Source organism: Neomonachus schauinslandi, chromosome 1 (genome assembly GCF_002201575.2).
Source record: "Neomonachus schauinslandi chromosome 1, ASM220157v2, whole genome shotgun sequence".
In the NCBI taxonomy this organism is placed as follows: Eukaryota; Metazoa; Chordata; class Mammalia; order Carnivora; family Phocidae; genus Neomonachus; species Neomonachus schauinslandi.
Window position 1 is genome coordinate 53,652,137 of NC_058403.1, and position 19,783 is coordinate 53,671,919.

The 19,783-nt window shown below is 40.4% G+C and overlaps 1 protein-coding gene across 1 annotated transcript in view; it reads right to left on the minus strand.

The window, feature by feature from the left end:
- The window catches only part of MYH15 (myosin heavy chain 15), a 148,873-nt gene that overhangs the window by 28,546 nt on the left and 100,544 nt on the right, over nucleotides 1–19,783 (minus strand). Inside the window, 3 exon segments of the mRNA XM_044919496.1 lie at nucleotides 15,622–15,643; nucleotides 15,859–15,948; nucleotides 19,187–19,311. Coding sequence (XP_044775431.1) covers nucleotides 15,622–15,643; nucleotides 15,859–15,948; nucleotides 19,187–19,311 — 237 coding nt within the window.

Below are 19,783 nucleotides of genomic sequence, written 5' to 3' on the forward strand. Positions count from 1 at the left end.
CTCTAATGGCCTGTAGATGCTTAGCTCTTCTGTAATAGCATGGTTATCTTTCTCTAGGAGTTGGAGTACAGTCAATGGTAGGCTGAGAAAACCAACTGCTGTGTAAGGATTGAGTTGCCTCAAATTCCTTCCTAACAACAAAGCCCTATGCTGAAACTATGTTTATAAAGTGACAGAAGCTTAGACAATAAATGTGTGTTCAGAAAAGCCATGAAAAAGTCTGGGGAACTCATGACAACCATTTCCCAGGCTTCTTGCTGTTAGTTTGGGACTTTGTGACTGAATCCTGGCCACTGGATTATGGACAGAAATGTTTCCAGGCCTTGCCCATACATTTTCACTTGTATGATTTAGTACTCCCCTTTTCCTCATCTATGGCAAACTTGGTGGCCATATATAGAAGATTGTGGCATCGCAAGATGGAAGGAACCTGGGTTCTTGAATGACTTTGAAAAATAGTGGCTCACTCTCTAGCCTAGCCTACATTGGACTTGGACATAAAACAAAGATAAACTTTGATAGTTTTAAGTCATCAAGATTTGGTGTTTGTGAACCAGGACAGGTTAACTGCTATAACAAAAACATGCCCTGTTAAGTTTACCCTATGAAACAGGACTTAGTGCTATACAGACAAGACAGAGGTGGGAAGAGTCTTCCTATTCTTTCAGAGCCCATTATCACAAATAGCAGGAATGTACTCATCTTGGATCAGAATTAGGTCTGCACTGAAATGTCATTGAACCTGTGTCCTGAGCTCAGAGGCCAATCAGGAAGGCATATAGCCCACATGGGGTAGGAGTGTGGTTAGAGTTTTCAATTGGATGACAGGGGGAGGAGCCACTTGTCATGACCACTTTTCTCTCCATTGGTGGGACGAAGTCTCACAAGTAGTTATGGAAATGTATGGGAGAATGTAAAGCCCAGAGTTAGCACCTCTCCTCTGTGAACCCCATGTCCCTGTGCCCCACAAGTTGAGGTCAGCCTCTCATGTCTATTCTTATGTCCTGGACTTCTGTTCAGCTTCCATTCAGAATCCTACAGGGATGCCAGTATATAAAGTTAATAGAGACTGTTATGGCTGAATATGTACCTCCCCATTTATATGTTGAAGCCCTAAACCTCAGTACTTCAGAATATAACTATCTCAGAGATATGGCCTCTAAAAGAGGTGATTAAGGTAAAATGAGGCTGTTGGGTGGGGCCTAATTCAATCTGATTTGTGTCCCTATAGAAAGAGAAAATTTGGACACACACAAACACACCAGGGATGCACACGCACAGAAGAAAGATCATGTGAGGACACAACAAGATCATGTGAGGACACAACAAGAGGGTGGACATCAACAAGGAGAGGCCTCAGGGGAAACCAAACTTGCCAACACCTTGATTTTGGACTTGCAGCTTCCAGAATTGTGAGAAAATAAATTTATGCATTTAAGCCACTCAGTCTGCATTTCATTATGGCAGCCCAAGCAGACTTCGACACGGACTCACATTCTCAACATCACTAAAAGCTTTAAGACACTTCTTTGTTTTACATTGAGAAAACTTATTTTTGCCACAGCTGACTCTCCTTCTGTAGGAACACTAAAGCATTCCTAGTTTGGTGTCAAAATCCTCTGTAGAGAGATACATTCTACTTAAGCAATGTTTCAAACTGTATTTTTCTACAGTTGTTTATGAATCTTCATGAGAGCCTGCAGACAGTAGAAATTGCTGTGGTTTGAGAGGCTTGGATAGGATACAGGCCTAGAGAATGGCCTCTACACTATCAATACATTTCATGTATAGTTATATTTTAAAATGAAAACTCCTCCAAGTACCTTTAAAAAAAAAAAAAAAATGAAGCTCTCAGGACCAGAACAATATAGTAAGAAGTTCTTCCCCTCACCCCCAGAAATGTGGAAGACAATTTGAAAAAGGAAACCAAACGCAAAAAAAAAAAAAAAAAAAAAAAAATCAGTATAAAAACTTAAAACTTAAGGAGGGAAACCATCAATAAAACAAAAAGGCAACCTACTGATTAGGAAAAGATATTTGCAAGTGATGTATCCAGTAAGTGATTAAGATCCAAAATATATAAATAACCTATACAACTCAACACCAAAAATAATAATAATAATGATAATAATCTGATTTAAAATGGGCAAAAGACATAGACATTTCTCCAAAGAAAACCTATAGATAGCCAACAGATGCAACAGATGCTCAACATTACTCATCATCAGAGAAATGCAAATCAAACCCACAATGGGATATTACCTCACACATGTGAGAATGGCTAAACTCAAAAACAAAAATAATAAGGGTTGGTAAGGATGTGGAGAAGAAGAACCCTCATGCACTGTTGGTGGGAATGCAAATTTGTGCAGTCACTATGAGAAACAGTATGGACATTCCTCAAAAAAATCAAAAATAGAATTACCATATGATCCAGTAATTCTACTACTGGATATTTACCCAAAGAAAACAAAAATGTTAATTCAAAAAGATATATGTACTGCTATGTTTATTGCAGCATTATTTACCATAGCCATGATATGGAAGCAACCCAAGTGTCCATCAATAGATGAATGGATAAAGAAGATGTGGTACAGACTTCCAGGGGGAGATGGTGGAGTAGGAGGACCCTAAGCTAACCTCATCCCATGGATACAACTAGATAATAACACATCAGTGTAAATAAACCAGAAAACAAAACACAGACTGGGAGAACTGACTCTCCACAGGTGAAAGTTGAGAAAAGACCACATGGAGGAGAGTGGGAAGGGCAGAGACATGGTTGGGACCTAAGTGGACCTATGGGATTGTCCACAGTAGTGAGGAACATAGAGATGAGGGAAACAGACCCTCACCCCAAGCACCCCAGGCACGAGGAACTTGCATGGGAAAGACAAATCCCCATAACATTTGGCTTTGAAAACCAGAGGAGCCTGGCTTCACAAGTTCTTACAACTGGGCTTAGTACCTGGAACTTTAAAAATCAGTGGGATGGGTTCTGGGAGAGCAATGGAAAACTGAAGCCCATCCTTAAAGAGACTGCATGACAAACAGCCCCTCAAAGATACAGCATAGAAGCAGCAGTTTGAAAAACACCTGGGCATCCAAATTGGCAAGGAAGAAGTCAAACTTTCACTATTTGCAGATGATATGATACTCTATGTAGAAAACCAAAAGACTCCACCAAAAAATTACTAGAACTAATACATGAATTCAGCAAAGTTGCAGGATATAAAATCAATGTGCAGAAATCTGTTGCATTTCTATATACCAATAATGAAGCAGCAGAAAATGAAATCAAAGAATCGATCCCATTTGCAATTGCACCCAAAACAATAGGATACCTAGGAATACCTAACTAAAGAGGTAAAAGATCTGTACTTTGAAAACTATAGAACACTTATAAAAGAAATTGAAGAGGACACAAAGAAATGGAAAGGCATGCCATGCTCATGGATTGGAAGAACAAATATTGTTAAAATGTTTATATTACCCCAAACAATCTACACATTTAATTCAGTCCCCATCAAAATACCACCGGCATTTTTCACAGAACTAGAACAAATAATCCTAAAATTTGTATGGAACCACAGAAGACCCCGAATAGCCAAAGCAGTTCTGAAAAAGAAAAACAAAATTGGAGGGATCACGATTCCAGATTTCAAGCTATATTACAAAGTTGTAGTCATCAAGACAGTATGGTACTGGCACAAAAACAGACACATAGATAAGTGGAATAGAATAGAGAACCCAGAAATGGACCCACAACTCTATGGTCAGTTAATCTTTGACAAAGCAGGAAAGAATATCCACTGAAAAAAGTTTCTTCAACAAATGGTGTTGGGGAAATTGGACAACAACATGCAGAAGAATGAAACTGGACCACTTTCTTATAACATACACAAAAATAAATTCAAAATGGGTGAAAGACCTAAGTGTGAGACAGGAAACTATCAAAACCCTAGAGGAGAACACAGGCAGCAACCTCTCTGACATTGTCTGTAGCAACTTCTTACTAGACACATTGCTGGAGGCAAGGGAAACAAAAGCAAACATGAACTACTGGGACTTCATCAAGATAAAACAAGCAAAGGCAACAATCAACAAAAACTAAAAGGCAGTCTACTGAATGGGAGAGATATTTGCAAATGACATATCTGCTAAAGGGTTAGTATCCAGAATCTATAAAGAACTTATCAAACTCAACACCCAAAGAACAAATAACCCAGTTCAGAAATGGGCAGAAGACATGAATAGACACTTTTCCAAAGAAGACATCCAGATGGCTAACAGACATATGAAAAGATGCTCAATGTCACTCATCATCAGGGAAATAAAAATCAAAACAACGAGATATCATCTCACACCTGTCAAAATGGCTAAAATAAACAACACAAGAAACAACAGGTGTTGGTGAGGATGCAGAGAAAGGGGAACCCTCTTGTACTGTTGATGGGAATGCAAATTGGAGCAGCCACTCTGGAGAACAGTTTGGAGGTTCCTCAGAAAGTTAAAAATAGAACTACTCTATGATCCAGCAATTGCACTACTAGGTACTTACTCAAAGGATACAAAAATACAGATTCAAAGGGGTACATGCACCCCGATGTTTATAACAGCATTATCAACAATAGCCAAACTATGGAGAGAGCCCAAATATCCATTGACTGATGAATGGATGAAGAAGATATGGTATATATATATGCAATGGGATATTACTCAGCCATCAAAAAAATGAAATCTTGCCATTTGCAGCAATGTGGATGGAGCTAGAGTGTATTATGCTAAGTGAAATAAGTCAGTCAAAGATAAATACCATATGATCTCACTCATGTGGGATTTAAGAAAGAAAACAGATGAACATATGGGAAGAGGTAAAAAATGAGAGAGGGAAACAAGCTATAAGAGACTCTTAACAATAAAGAACAAACTAAGGGTTGATGAAGGGAGGTGGATGGGGGAATGGGCTAGATGGGTGATGGGTATTAAAGAGGGCATTTGTTGTGATGAGCACTGTATGTTGTAGGTAAGTGATGAATCACTGAATTCTACTCCAGAAGCCAATATTGCACCATATGTTAACTAACTAAAACTTAAATAAAAAAAAAAATGCCCAGGGTATAAGGGAAGATTTATTTGCTCATCTTCATAAGGCCACTACTTTTAAGAGCAGGACACATAGCTGATTTTCCTAACACAGAGGAACAGACACAGAGAGTTAGACAAAATGAGTAGAGGAATATGTCCCAAATGAAAGAACAGGGCAAAATCACAACAAAAGAGCTTAACAAAACCGAGATAAGTAATATGCCTGAAAGAGAATTTAAAGTAATGGTCATGAAGATACCCATAAGAGAGTGGATGACCTTAGTGAGACCCTCAACAAATAGATAGGAAATATAAAAAAGAAAGAGATGAAGAACTCAACAACTGAAATTAAAAATACACTAGAGGGAATAAATAGTAGACTAGAGGAAGCAGAAGAACAAATCAGCAACGTGGAGGATAGAGTAATGGAAAGAAATCAACCTGAACAGGAGAGAGAAAAAAAAAAAAAACTGAAAATAGACCTAGGGAACTCAGTGACACCATCAAGCATAATAACGTTCGCACTATAGGGATTCCAAAAGGAAAAAAGAGAGAAAAAGGGGCATAAAATCCATCTGAAGAAATAATAGCTGAAAATGTCCTGAATCTTGCGAAAGAAAGAGAAATCCGGATCTAGGAGGCAATGAAAGTCCCCAAGAAAATCAATCCAAGGGCGTCTACACCAAAACACATAGTAACTAAAATGGCAAAAAGTAGTGATAACAAGAGAACTTAAAAACATAAAGAGAAAAGAAAACAGTTACATACAAGGGAAACCTCATAAGGCTATCAGCTGCTTTTTTAGCAGAAACTTTGCAGGCCAAAAAGAGAGTGGCATGATAGATTCAAAGTGCTGGAAGAAAAAAACCTATAGCCAAGAATACTCAATCCAGCAAGGCTACTATTCAGAATAGAAGGAGGGATAAAGAATTTTCCAAACAGGGAGTGCCAGCTCATACTCCCTGTTCTTTCTCTCCTCCCAGGGCACCAGGTGCATGAGTTATAGAAACTCATGACAATTAAAGCAGCCCTACAAGAAATGTCAGAGACTTTTTGAATGGAAAAACTATAAGGAGGAATGAGAAAAGTAGGAAGCACAAAAGCAGTAAAATTAAGTATATCTATAAAAATCAGTTAAGGGACTCACAATATAAAAGGTTGTAAAGCACTACACTATATACCTAAAATGTGGAGGGGAGAGGAGTAAAGAATGGGTTCAAACTTAAGGGGCCATGAACTAATTCGGATTGCTATATGCATGTTATATATAAACCTGATGGTAACCACAAATCAAAAACCAGTAATAGATATGCAAAAAAATAAAGAAAAAGGAATCCACGTATATCACTAAAGAAAGCCAGCAAACCATGAGAGGAAAGAGCAAGAGAAGAAAGGAACCAAACTACAAAAACACCATAAAACAAGTAACAAAATGGTGATCGGTACATACCTATCAGTAATTACTCTGAATGTAAGTGGACAAATGCCCCAATCAAAAGACATAAGGTGACAGAATGGATAAAAAAGCGAGACCCATCTATATGCTGCCTACAAGAGACTCATTTCTGACCTAAAGACACAGATTGAAGGTGAAGAGATGGATGTGGCCATGCGGCTCATCTTCACTGTCATCTCCTTCCCACCACTCCTCTGGCTCTACTGCCAGCCTGACAGTGCCACCTACCCATAATGCAGCCTCAGCAAGGAGAAGGGTACATCCAGCCCTGCTGCAACAGCTCCTTCTTCCACCCTGGCTTACTGTGGGACTGGTCTAGGACTAAGCTGCACACGCACATGCTCAGCAAGAAGCAGTACCCTAGGGCCAAAAAGGTGTCTGTAGGACTACAGAAAGAGGGCTGGGTGCAGCAGCAGGGGGTATGCAAATGCAGGAAGAGCCAGAGGACAGCAGCCTGATGTGGGCGGGGATGGCAGCTACTCATATACCACGCCAGGGTCTAGCCAGGGTCAACTTGGGAGCACTGGCTGCTGGAGGTCCACGCCCCAGCAGGGGCCCGTCAGGTGCCAGGTCACACTCCCTGTTCTCTCTGTCCTGCTGGGGTGCCAGGCACACAGCAGCGTGTGCCGAGGCAAGGTGGCCTAGGTGCGCCAGAGTGCTTCACCTTCATGTCGGCAGTGATGGATGTGTTGCTGCTCTGCTGGTTCCCCTTCTTCTTCAGCTACAGCCTGCAGGGCATCTGCCCCAAGGCATGCCAGGTGAGGACCTGCTCTTCAAGTTCCTTTTCTGGATTGGCTACTACAACAGCTTGTTCAACCTGGTCATCTTCATCATCTTTAACCAGGACTCCAGTGTTCCTTCAAGCACATCCTCTTCTGTTGGTGGAGAAGGGGCTTTAGGCAATGAGCTGTGTTCCCCACCTGGCAGAGACCCTAGGCAGCTACCTGCAGAGAAGTGAGAAGGCTGACCCCCAGGAGAAAGTGGGGGCAGCTTCCCCAGAGACCCAGGGATGGATTGGCCTCTAGGCCACAGTGGATGGTAGGGCAGGGCAGGAGTCTCTGAGAGACTGCAGGGCATCTGCAGAGGGGAGACAAGAGAGGGGCAATCCCTCTGCCTTCCCCATCTCAACAGAGGGCTACTTCTGGGACTCTGGGCCTGGATCTGGCTTTGGGAGCCTTGTGGTGGTATAGCTGTGAGGTCAGGGTCTTAGACAGCAGAGGCAAATGCAGCCTCCCACACAGGTGAGAAAGGAGCCCCCATCAACACACACCACTACCCCGATCCACCTCTGAGCAAGAGCTGACTTCCTCAAGACCTAGTATGGGCAGCTGTCTTGGGGGAGGAAAGAGGGCACTGACAATCTTTGGTTACTGAAATTATTTAAATGTTTGCCAAAATTGATAGCCAAAACAGCCAAACTATTTTCTAAATAAACCTTTGTAATACCAAAAAAAAAAAAAAAAAAAGTGAAGGGATGGAATAGCATTTACCATGCAAATGGAAGTCAGAGTAGCAATACTTATATTGGACAAAATAGATTTTTAAAGCAAAGACTGTAACAAGAGACAAAGAAGGACACTGTATAATCATAATGGGAACAATCCAACAAGAAGATATAACAGTTGTAAATATTTAGGTACCCAACAAGGGAGTACCCAAATACCTAAAGAAGCTAATAACAAACATGAAGGAAGTAATTGATAATAATACAGTAATAGTAGGGGACTTTAACACCCCACTTACATCAATGGATATATCATCCAAGCAGAAAATCAACAAGGAAACAGTGGCTTTAAATGATATACTGGACCAGAGGGACTTAACAGATATATTCAGAATATTCCATCCTCAAACAGCAGAATACCCATTCTTTTCAAGTATACATGGAACAGTCTCCAGAACAGATCACATATTAGGCCACAAAACAGATCTCAGTGAATTCAAAAGATTGAAGTCCTATCATGCATCTTGTCTGACCACAAAACTAGAAAACAATCAGAAGAAAAAATCTGGAGAGAACACAAATGCATGGAGGTTAAATAACATACTACTAAATAATGAATGGGTCAACCAAGAAATCAAAGAAGAAATTTAAAAAATACATGGAGACAAATGAAAATGAAAACACAAACATCCCAAAATCTTTGGGATGCAGCAAAAGCTGTTCTACAAAGAAAGTTTATAGCAATACAGGACTACCTCAAAAAGCAAGAAAAATCTCAAACAACCTACGCCTACACCTAAAGGATCTAGAAAAAGAAGAACAAACAAAACCTCAAACCAGTAGAAGGAAGGAAATAATAAAGATTAGAGCAGAAATAAAACAAATTAAAAATAATAGATCAATGAAACCAGGAGCTAGTTCCTTGAAGAGCAACAAAATTGATAAACCTTTAGCCAGACTCATCCAAAAGAAAGAGAGGACTCAAATAAACAAAATCAGAAATGAAAGAGAAATAACAACTGACACCACAGAAATACAAAGGATTGTAAGAGAATATTATGAAAAATTATATGCCAACAAACTAGACAATCTAGAAGAAATGGATGAATTCCTAGGAACATATAACCTCCCAAAACCGAATCAGGAAGAAATAGAATTTTTTTTTTTTAGAAACAGAAAATTTGAACAGACCAATTATCAGCAATGAAATTGAATCGGTAATCAAAAAACTCCCAACAAACAGAAGTCCAAGACCGGATGGCTTCACAGGTGAATTCCACCAAAAGTTTAAAGAAGAGTTAATATCTAATCTTCTCAAACTATTCCAAAAAATAGAAGAGGCAGGAAAACTTCCAAATTCACTCTATGAGGCCAGCAGTACCCTGACACCAAAAGCAGATAAAGACATTACAAAAACAGAAAACTATAGGCCAGTATTTCTGATGAACATAAATGCAAATATCCTCAACAAAATATTAGCAAACCAAATCCAACTATACTATATATTGAAAAAAATCATTCATCATGAACAAGTGGGATTTTTTCCTGGGATGCAGGGGTGGTTCAATATTTGCAAATCAATCAATGTGATATAGCACATCAACATCAAAAGAAAGGATAAAAACCATAGATCTTTTCAATTGATGGAGAAAAAACATTTGACCAAGTACAACATCCATTCATGAAAAAACTCTCAACAAAATAGGTTTACAGGGAACATACCTCAGCATAAAAAAGACCACATATGAAAAACCCACAACATTATACTCAATGGTGAAAAACTGAGAGCTTTTCCCCTAAGATGAGGAAAAAGACAAAGATGTCCACTCTCATCACTTTTATTCAACACAGTACTGGAGGAGGGAGTCCTAACCACAGCAATTAGAGAACAAAAAGAAATAAAAGGCATCCATATTGGTAAGGAAGAAGTAAAACTCACTATCTGCAGATGATACTACATATAGAAAACCCTAAAGACTCCACCAAAAAACTACTACAACTGATAAATTAATTAAGTCATAGGATACAAAATCAATATACAGAAATCCATTACATTTCCATACACTAATAATGGATAGAAAGAGTAATTTTTAAAAATCCCATTTACGATTACACCAAAATAATAAAATACCTAGGAATAAACTTATCCAAAGAGGTGAAAGGCCTGTACTCTGAAAACTATAAAACATTGATGAAATAAACTGAAGATGACACAAATAGAAAGTTATTCCACGCTCATAGATCGGAAGAATAAATATTGTTAGAATGTCCATACGAGCCAAAGTAATCTACAGATGTAATTCAATCCCTATCAAAGTACCAGCAGCATTTTTCACAGAACTAGAGTAATCCTAAAATTTATATGAAACCACAAAAGACCCCGAATAGCCAAACCAATCTTGAAAAGGAACAAAACTGGACATATCACAATTCCAGATTTCAAGATCTACTACAAAGCTGTAGTAATCAAAACACTATGATACTGGCACAAAAACAGACAAATAGATCAATATAACAGAATAGAGAGCCCAGAAATAAACGCATGATTATACGGTCAGTTGATCTGTGACAAAGAAGGCAAGAATACACAATGGGAAAAAGTTTCTTCAACCAATGGTGTTGGGAAAACTGGACGGCAACATGCAAAAGGATGAAACTGGCCCACTTTCTCACACCATTTACAAAAATAAACTCCAAATGGATTAAAGCCCTAAATGTGAGACCTGAAACCATAAAATTCCTAGAAAAGAGCACAGTAGTAATTTCTCTTACTTTGGCTTTAGCAACATTTTTCTACATATGTCTCTTTAGGCAAGGGAAGCAAAAGCAAAAATCAACTATTGGGACTACCTGAAAATAAAAAGCTTTTACACAGCAAAGGAAAACATCAACAAAACTAAATGACCACCTACTGAAGAGACATTTGTGAATGACAAACCAGTAAAGGGTTAGTATCCAAAATATCTAAAGAACTTACACAACGCAACACCAAAAAACCCCAAATAATCCAGTTAAATAATGGGCAGAAGACATGAACAGACATTTTTCCAAAGAAGACATACAGATGGCCAACAGACACATAAACAGATGTTCAACATCACTCATCATCAGGGAAATGCAGATAAAAACCACATTGAGATATCACCTCACACCTGTCAGAATGGCTAAAATCAAAAACACAAGAAATAATAAATGTTGGTGAGAATGTGGAGAAAAAGGAAGCCCCATGCACTGTTGGTGGGAATACAAACTGGTACAGCCACTGTGGAAGAGAGTATGGAGGGTCCTCAAAAAATTAAAAATACAATTACCCTATGACCCAGTAATTCCACTACTGATTATATACCCAAAGAAAACAAAACCCCTAATTTGAAAAGATGTATGCACTCCTATGTTTACTGAAGCATTATTTACAATAGCCAAATTATGGAAGCAGCCCAAGTGTCCATCAATAGATAAATGGATAAAGAAGACGTGGTGTGTGTGTGTGTGTGTGTGTAATATTACTCAACCATAAAAAAGAAGGGACTCTTGTATCAATCCAGAGGGTATAACAGATGGATCTAGATGGTATAATGCTAAGTGAACTAAGTCAGTCAGAGAAAGACAAATACCGTATGATTTCACTCTATGTGGAATTTAAGAAACAAAACAAATGAACAAAGAAAAAAAGAGACAAACCAAAAAACAGACTCATAACTATAGAGAACAAACTGATGGTTACCAGACAGGAGGTGGGTGGGGGATGGGTGAAATAGGTGATGGGGATTAAGAGCACACTTATCGTGATGAGCACTGAGTAATGTACAGAATTGTTGAATCACTATATTGTACACCTGAAACTAAGACAACACTGTATGTTACATTTTTTTTAAATTTAGAATTTAAAAAAAAACCTCAACGCTTGAAAAAACCTTAGAATTAAAAAAAAAAAACAACTTTAAAACCTTAATGGTTTTAAATGGACAACCAGTTCAATAGGTCAATTTTTTTCTCTTGCAATATTGTTTATATCAGAGAAATTGAAGATTTTCCTTAATTCTAATATATAGGATTTAGCTTTAAAATGATTAACAAAGAATATTCCTAACTAAATACCATGTCTGTGTTTGAGATCCTGTTTCTTAAAGACATGCTAAAATATTTTACTTAGAAACGAGAAAAGACTCAAACATATTCTTCTGGCAGAAACTCAGACAGTAAATGAAATTAAGTTTGATGGTGCTTATAAATTAAGACTGTGTGTGAAGTTTGATATCACTGAGTTCTGAGGAACAGACCAAAGGGAAGGAAAACACGATGGAACGTTACCAGACCCCCCCAAGGCTAGAGGTCAGGGGTGGGCAAATTAGGAGCTATGGCCCAATCCAGCCACGCCCATTTGATTTCCTATTGTCTATGGCTGCTTCCAAGCAACAGCAGCAAAGCTGAGTAGAGATAGAGACCCTATGGCCTGAGAAGCCAAAAATATTTACTATTGATGCTGCTTGGGGGTTGCTAGCCCAAACTACGGCACCTTGGCATATTAGATTTCTTAAGCTCAAGGAGTTTGAGAAAACAACAAAAGCAGGAAGATCACTCTAAACCCCTCTGGCCTTCTACCCTGAATGCAGGAGATAAATCTCGCATGTGAAAGATACCCTCCTCCTCTACAGAAAGAAGGGACCTGTCTTTACCACCAAAGAGGGAATTCAGGCCCAAGAAGTCTGTATAAACAAACCTTGCTAATTCTTCAGCATTTACTACCCCTAGCCCAATTCCCCAAGCCTTGTCAATTCTTCACAAGTTCATTGTTTCTTTGTCTAAAAGCTGTAAAAGCCTCCTACTCTGGTCATGTCTCTGGGTCTTCATCCTCTTGTGAAGGCCCCCATGTACATGTAAAAATTTGGTAACATGTGTATACTATTCTCCAGCTACTCTGTCATAAGTCAGTTTAATTCTTAGGATCAGCCAGAGACCCAGAGAGGGTAAGGAGAATTTTTTGCTCCCCTACACTATCTGATCCTAAACAGAAGGTTTGTTCAACCTTCCGTAGGTGATAAACCAAAGCAAGCTAATGCATTTTGACAGACTAAGGAATTTCAGTGTCTCATTCCCAAAAGCTTCCCCAGCACCTCTCTGGGTGTGTCTGGGGAGAGCTGAATACAGGGTAGGTGCACCCTGGCTGGGGGCCAGTGAGAAGACACATGTTTCAGCATTTCCCTGAAGATCCTGAGCTAGAGGACGGATCCAGTCAGTGGTCTCTGAAAATTCGAGACACACCTGACTCACTTGTTTTCAACCCAGTTGAGTCTTCCATTGGAACTTGACTTGGGCGACAGTTATGGCCACTAGCTGGTCTTCCTGCTAGCTGCCATCGTTCCTGTATCTAGGATGGAGAGGACCAAAGCCACCCACCAAAACTCCTCCTCTCCTCCCATCAGTGACTGCATCATCACCTCCCTACCTCCAGCTATGTTAATTAGAACCCTTGTAGAAGTTTTTTGGTTTTTTGTTTTTTTTTTTTAAAGAAAGCCCTATCAAATCCATAAAAGTTAAGGAAGTCCCTACAAGAATAGTAGGCACGGTGTCTGGCCAACTTGAAGTGCTCAAATATGTGTTTAACAAGTGAAACATAGGACACATACACCAGCTGCTCAGACTTTTCACCACCAACAGGCCTCCAGCTCACTGAGGATTCATCCTCACCAAAAGGCAGCGCAAGCCCGGCAGCAGAAGAGTTGAATGAATCACGCAGCTTGCAGCACTATCGGGAGCTCTGTCCTTGCCTCCGAGTCTCTGCTGCTTTCTCTGGTCCCTTCGACTTCCTGGGTCCTGCCTCGCGGGCCTCCTTCAGTTTCTGCGGCCTTTCCCAAGGTTGATGTGGACAGAGGACCTAGAGCCTCATCTGGCCTTCAGGCAATATTCTCCTTGAGTTCTAGAACATTACCTGGCTTATCCTTGATTGCTCAAAAGGCTCTGCTTTGCTAGGACTGCCCCCTGCCATTCTGTTCAGTTTCCTCGGGACCCCTTCGTCTCCCAGCCCTGAAGTCCGATGAAAGCATCGGATTAAAACCAAGGCAGCCTGATAAAACCCTCACCTGCACGGAGCCCTTACACAGGAACGTCTGCAAGGGCATTTGTGATATTTTGTAAGATAGGCTCGTCTCTCCTTTCCGGATGTACCTATTATAGTTATTATGAATCATTAACTAAAACTCCTGACGAGCTCGCCCCACCCTCCAGCCCTCCCCTTCCTTTTTTCAGGCCCTTCACGGCTCCAGGCTAGCGTTCTGTTCTTTCTTCTTCCAGCCCTGGCTGTTTGCATCTCCGGCTTCCTTTGCACTAAGATTATTATAATTGGTGAACGGCTCTAAGACATTCAGATGTACCTGATGAGATGCAGACTCTCTGAGGATTCATTTTTCCTCAGCTAGGTTTATTAATAGGTGCAGGCTTGACGTTACCTGAAATGAGTTTTTTTAACTGCACAAAGAAACGTTCGTTTTTGTTCCTCATGGAAGTAGGGCAAATATCAAGGCCTGATGTTTTGCCCTTCATCAAAAAAATTCTTTTAGACACTGACTCAGAGCCTCTTAAGGTGACCAGAATTCATCCCCACAGTCCTTGAGAGGAAAAGTGCTAGTGAGTGAGAGCAAGAGTAACTCAAAGCACACAGAGGGCCAAATGTGGCTTGATGTCCTCATTAAAAAAAATGACCCCCATGGGAGTTTTGTCTGAATTTGGTCTATAGGAAAGAAGCCAGTTCTGGTGAATATATTAACAGTTTTTTTTAATTGTTTAGCAAACATGTTGAAAGCAACTTGCCAGTCAAAACTCTGACTCAAATGATTTTCCTTGCTGACATATGGCATAGACGTAATGGAACAGATCAGATAAATAATATAATCATGGTGAATTCCATGTGTTTATAATTGTGCCTTTGATCTATACAGTGTGAAGGGCTTTGGCAACATCAGCTCACTGATCTTCCTCACCACCTTCTGTGACATGTATGGGGCTGCTTTTATCCCCTCACTTCCCTGAGATGCTAAGAAGTAGAATGTCTAAAGTCATCAGCTTGTTATGATGAAGCTAAGAAAAGCTCCTGCCACCCGTGAGTCCTGTCTAATTCAGTTTCCTGACTATTAAGACTCAGCCTCTTCACCAGGGATTCAAAAAGCAGCTTAGCTCCTGGCTTCTGCCCCTCTCCAAACAAATGGCTATAGGTGCACGCAGCGGGTATGTGAAAACTTCGCTCTGATCGGACCTTAATTTTAATGCACCACATCACATTTTTTGGTTCCTTTCATCCACTCTTCAGCATTATGTCAGCTTCTCAAATGCCCAAGCAAGAGACTGGGCAATGCCCCCAGTCCTTGTGCATATAATTATGCTTTTTTGGTGTGTTATCTGGAGTTTCTATGAGAAAAGAAGCTGCTCAACTATAAGAAAATCATAAAAAACAGACGGTAATTGCATAGAGGTGTGCCTTTATATTAATAGTGGTGCGCTCACTAGAAGGATGCTGGCGTAGGGTTAGACTGGCTGAGTTTCTTTGGTAACATTCCAACAGAGGCCATAAAGGCAGCCAAACACAGCATGTTCTGTTCAGTCACGGATTCTGGAATATGCAAATGTTGCTCATCAGAATAATTTTCTATTTCTTCATCTTTCTCTGAAAGCTTTCTTTCTTTTTTTTTTTTAAAGATTTTATTTATTTATTTGAGAGAGAGAATGAGATAGAGAGAGAGCATGAGACGGGGGAGGGCCAGAGGGAGAAGCAGACTCCCTGCCGAGCAGGGAGCCCGATGCGGGACTCGATCCTGGGACTCCAGGATCATGACCTGAGCCGAAGGCAGTCGCTTAACCAACTGAGCCACCCAGGCGCCCCTGAAAGCTTTCTTTCAAGTTCTGCTTTAGCTTCCAAGAGTTCAAGCTGGAAGTGGAGAATCTTGCTTTCGTTATGTTCCAGAGCTCCCTGAAATATATAAATTAAAAATACTAAGTTAAGTCTACTTTTTGGACACACAATTTTTTTTTCCTCAAAATGTATGTCACTATCGTAGCTCTCTTTGGCATTGCTGGGAGAGCTCTAAGTTCAAATCAGGTCCCCTGAGGATCGGAACAGGATGAGAGACAAGTGACTGCTTTTGTTTGTCATGTCACTTATAGCTTTGACATTCCCGGGGCTCTCTGCTGTAGTTCAGGAACTAGAATTCTAAAGCATTTTTTAAAATAGAAAATTTCAAGCTTGTCTGTGACTATATTTAAACTTTTTAATTTATTACTCTTGATTTTGCTTAATGTAGTTCATCTTCAGGATGAATCAGTAAAAGGATCAAAGCTAGAACAAGGAAAGTGATAACTCCTACTTGGAATCTGTCGTTTAATTCTGGACATCATGGAGGAATAGAGAAAAAGTTGAAAGCTTTCAGAGGGCAGGAAACAGGCTAGTATCCAAATATTGTCAAAGGAAGAACAAGAAAGAAATTTAGGATGTACTTGAGCCATCATCACCATAATTATTACTACTACTTCAAATGGATTGCTTTGACAGCTGGGAAATCTCCTGCCCCTTTGAATATTTAAATATAGGCAAGGCAGTTACTGCCAGGGGTGTTATAAAGGTGATTCAAGTTTAAAAGTGTAGCTTTGATTACCTCTTTATAGCCTGTTCCAAAGACACAATTTATATAAAAGTAGAAACAAAATATTTGGATGGTACTGAGGAAGATGTTTATAAAGGGCACGAGGTGTGACAACAATCTACTGGTCAGTTAACAATTGGCAGATAGTCCTGAGGGCAGGAGTAATTTTTATAGCCTTTTCTGGGTCATGCTTACCACATACAAACAAAAGTAAAACCGAGTAGCAATTTCAAGATAAAAATAAGAAAGATGTTAGGAATTTTAATATGTCTTAAGGCCTTGCTGCTGTTCCCTTAACACTACCTTCAATATAAAAGAAAATAAATCAAAAACCAACGCTTGGAGAGCAATTTCCTGCAAGGAAATCGTGCCCTTCCTTCAGGGGGAAACTGCCACCTCTCACCCTTTAAAATCCACAGAGAAAGTGAGTCTTTGGAGAAGGTGACCTGGGATAATTTGAGTTTTGTGGCTTCAAAAATAATGTGATAAAGTTTCTCATAAAGGCTCACCCAGGAAAACAAATAACCCAACTTTACAAATACATGTCCAAGTTGATGAAGTATTTATGGATGCTGCAAAAGACGAAACTTGAAAAAAAAAAAAAAAAAGCAAATAGAATATAGTGCCATCTAGTGGTGGTAAGTGGTATGAGTGCTATGGCCTTACTCTCGCCTGTGACCTGCTAGTCAATTCAATACATGAAATGTATATGTTATATGGGACTCAAATTGCCCCACTCCTCCCGCGTCCAACCATCTCTCTCACTGGCTCATCATAGCGCTTGAAATTTCTACAGTAAATATTACTTCTTTAGGTTAGGGTGGTGGCTTCAGAAAGTCCCTAGCCAGGATGACCAGAGGACCAAAGGGAACAAGTAAATGAAACAAAGCTCACCAGCTTTACAAGGACCAGCCTTGTTAGGCGATACAAGAGCACACTACCAACGGGAAGGATTCTATATAAGGAAAACAATTATGCATAAAAAGACAAGAGCTGTGTCAAAAGCCATCCACTTGACAAACTCTATATGCAGGGTACTATGGACATGTCTTCTGTGTGGCAGGTGTCTTACACAAATGTAGTGATAAGATGAACTTAACAGACATTGCTTGGCATGGAGAAGTCCTCTGAGGTCTAATTTTCCATGATCACACCTTCCAAAAGGCTCTGTTTAAAATGGACTGTTTTGCCTTTTAAAAATCATTTCCGGGGCACCTGGGTGGCTCAGTTGTTAAGCATCTGCCTTCGGCTCAGGTCATGATCCCGGGGTCCTGAGATCGAGCCCCGCATCAGGCTCCCTGCTCAGCGGAGAGCCTGCTTCTCCCTCTCCCACTCCCCCTGCTTGTATTCCTGCTCTCACTATCTCTCTCTGTCAAATAAATAAATAAAATCTTAAAAAAAAAAATCATTTCCTTGGGGCACCTGGGAGGCTCAGTGGGTTAAGCATCTGCCTTCAGCTCCTCAGGTCATGATCTCAGGGTCCTGGGATCAGGATCGAGCCCCACGTCAGGCTCCCTGATCAGTGGGGAGTCTGCTTCTCCATCTCCCGCCCTGCTTGTGCTCTCTCTCTCTTTCAAATAAATAAATAAAATCTTTAAAAAAAAAATCATTTTCTCAGCTGGAGGGTGAGTGGTGGGGGCTGCATTTTAAGTTCTGGATGCTTAGTCTAAGGGAGGGTCAAGAAGATGAAATTCAGCTGTGAGAAAAGAGGCTTTGCAGGATGTGTTAACTGCTTAGTGACCATGACGGATGACTCGTTTTAGTTCACCTTCTTTGGCAAAAAGTCTTTTCAGTGGCTCGTTCAATCCCTAGCACACACCCAGGGATAAGGTCAGAGATTGTTCCTGAACTTTTAATCCCTAACACTCAAAATGCTCCTATCAAACAATCTGTACAAAGATAAGCTTTCAGGACAAATGTTTAAGAACATCACTTTGAATCTCACTTTTAAAACTAGTTTTTTGGGGGGAAAAAGTGTTTTGACTGACTCTTTTAAAGAGAGGAGGAGGTATAAGGATATTTATTCATTTAACACTCAACAAATATTTGTTGAACCTCTATTACACACCAGCCAATGTTCTAGGCCGGTGCTTCTCAACTGTTGGTGTGAATATGAGCCACTAAAGGATCGTGTTAAAATGCAGATTCTGATTCAACAGAGCTGGGGAGAAGGCTGAGAGTCTGAATTTCTCACAAGCTCCAGGGCAATGCAGCTCCAAGCTGCTGATCCGTGTGCCACATTTTGAATAATGAGGGTCTAGGCACAGGGGATAAATTCATAAACAAGATAGACATGGTTCCCTTTTCTCATTGCACTTGGTAGATTTGTATCCACTATTGCCTATCCTGCCCTCTAAGCCTCAATGTCTTCCTTTGTGAAATGGGACACTAGTTAGTTAGGGTGATTACATAAGATAATGCACATCAAGCACTGGGCCTAGTGCCTAGCACGGAGTTAACACTTGAAGAAGTGTCATTTTGTTGTTGCTGCTGCTGCTATTATTGCTGGAATGCAGGACCTTCTGCTTGGTCACAATGACAAAAACCCTCGCTCCCTGGAGGTAATACCTCTGCTCCTTCCAGTGCCGCCTGGACTTCAGTCTTCCCTTGTTCAATCCGTTTCTTGGCCTTTTCCATTTCACTTAAGTTCCTCTTTCCTTCTCTGACCTGATTTGTCAGATTAGAAATCTCTTCTGGAGAAGGAAAAAAGCAAAGTGAGTGAAAGGAACCAGCCTCCGACCCATGATATCGGGTATAGTGGACTGTTCCCCTGGGACTGTGGTCACGCCATCCTTGGAAACCTGAGGGCAAGGCCACCAATGGCATCTATGGGACCCTTGCTGGAATTTGAAAAAGCCAGTTTTTCTTCAATATATTCTTTTGCGACCCACCAGAAAGTTGCCTTCTACAACTGGGGAGGACAGTGTTTCTCAGACTACTGTGCATTTAACAACCTGTACAACTTTACATGGTGGGCCTGCTTGTCAGAGCCGTGGCATATTCCACCTGCCTTAAGGTCTTGCTGCCATTCCCTCAACACCATCTTCAATATAAAAGAAAATAAATAAAAAACCAATGCTTGGAGAGCAATTTCCTGCAAGGAATCCCTACACTTCCGGTGTAAGGGCTTAGCTGTTGACACCCATAGCTGCCGTTCTGTCCGCT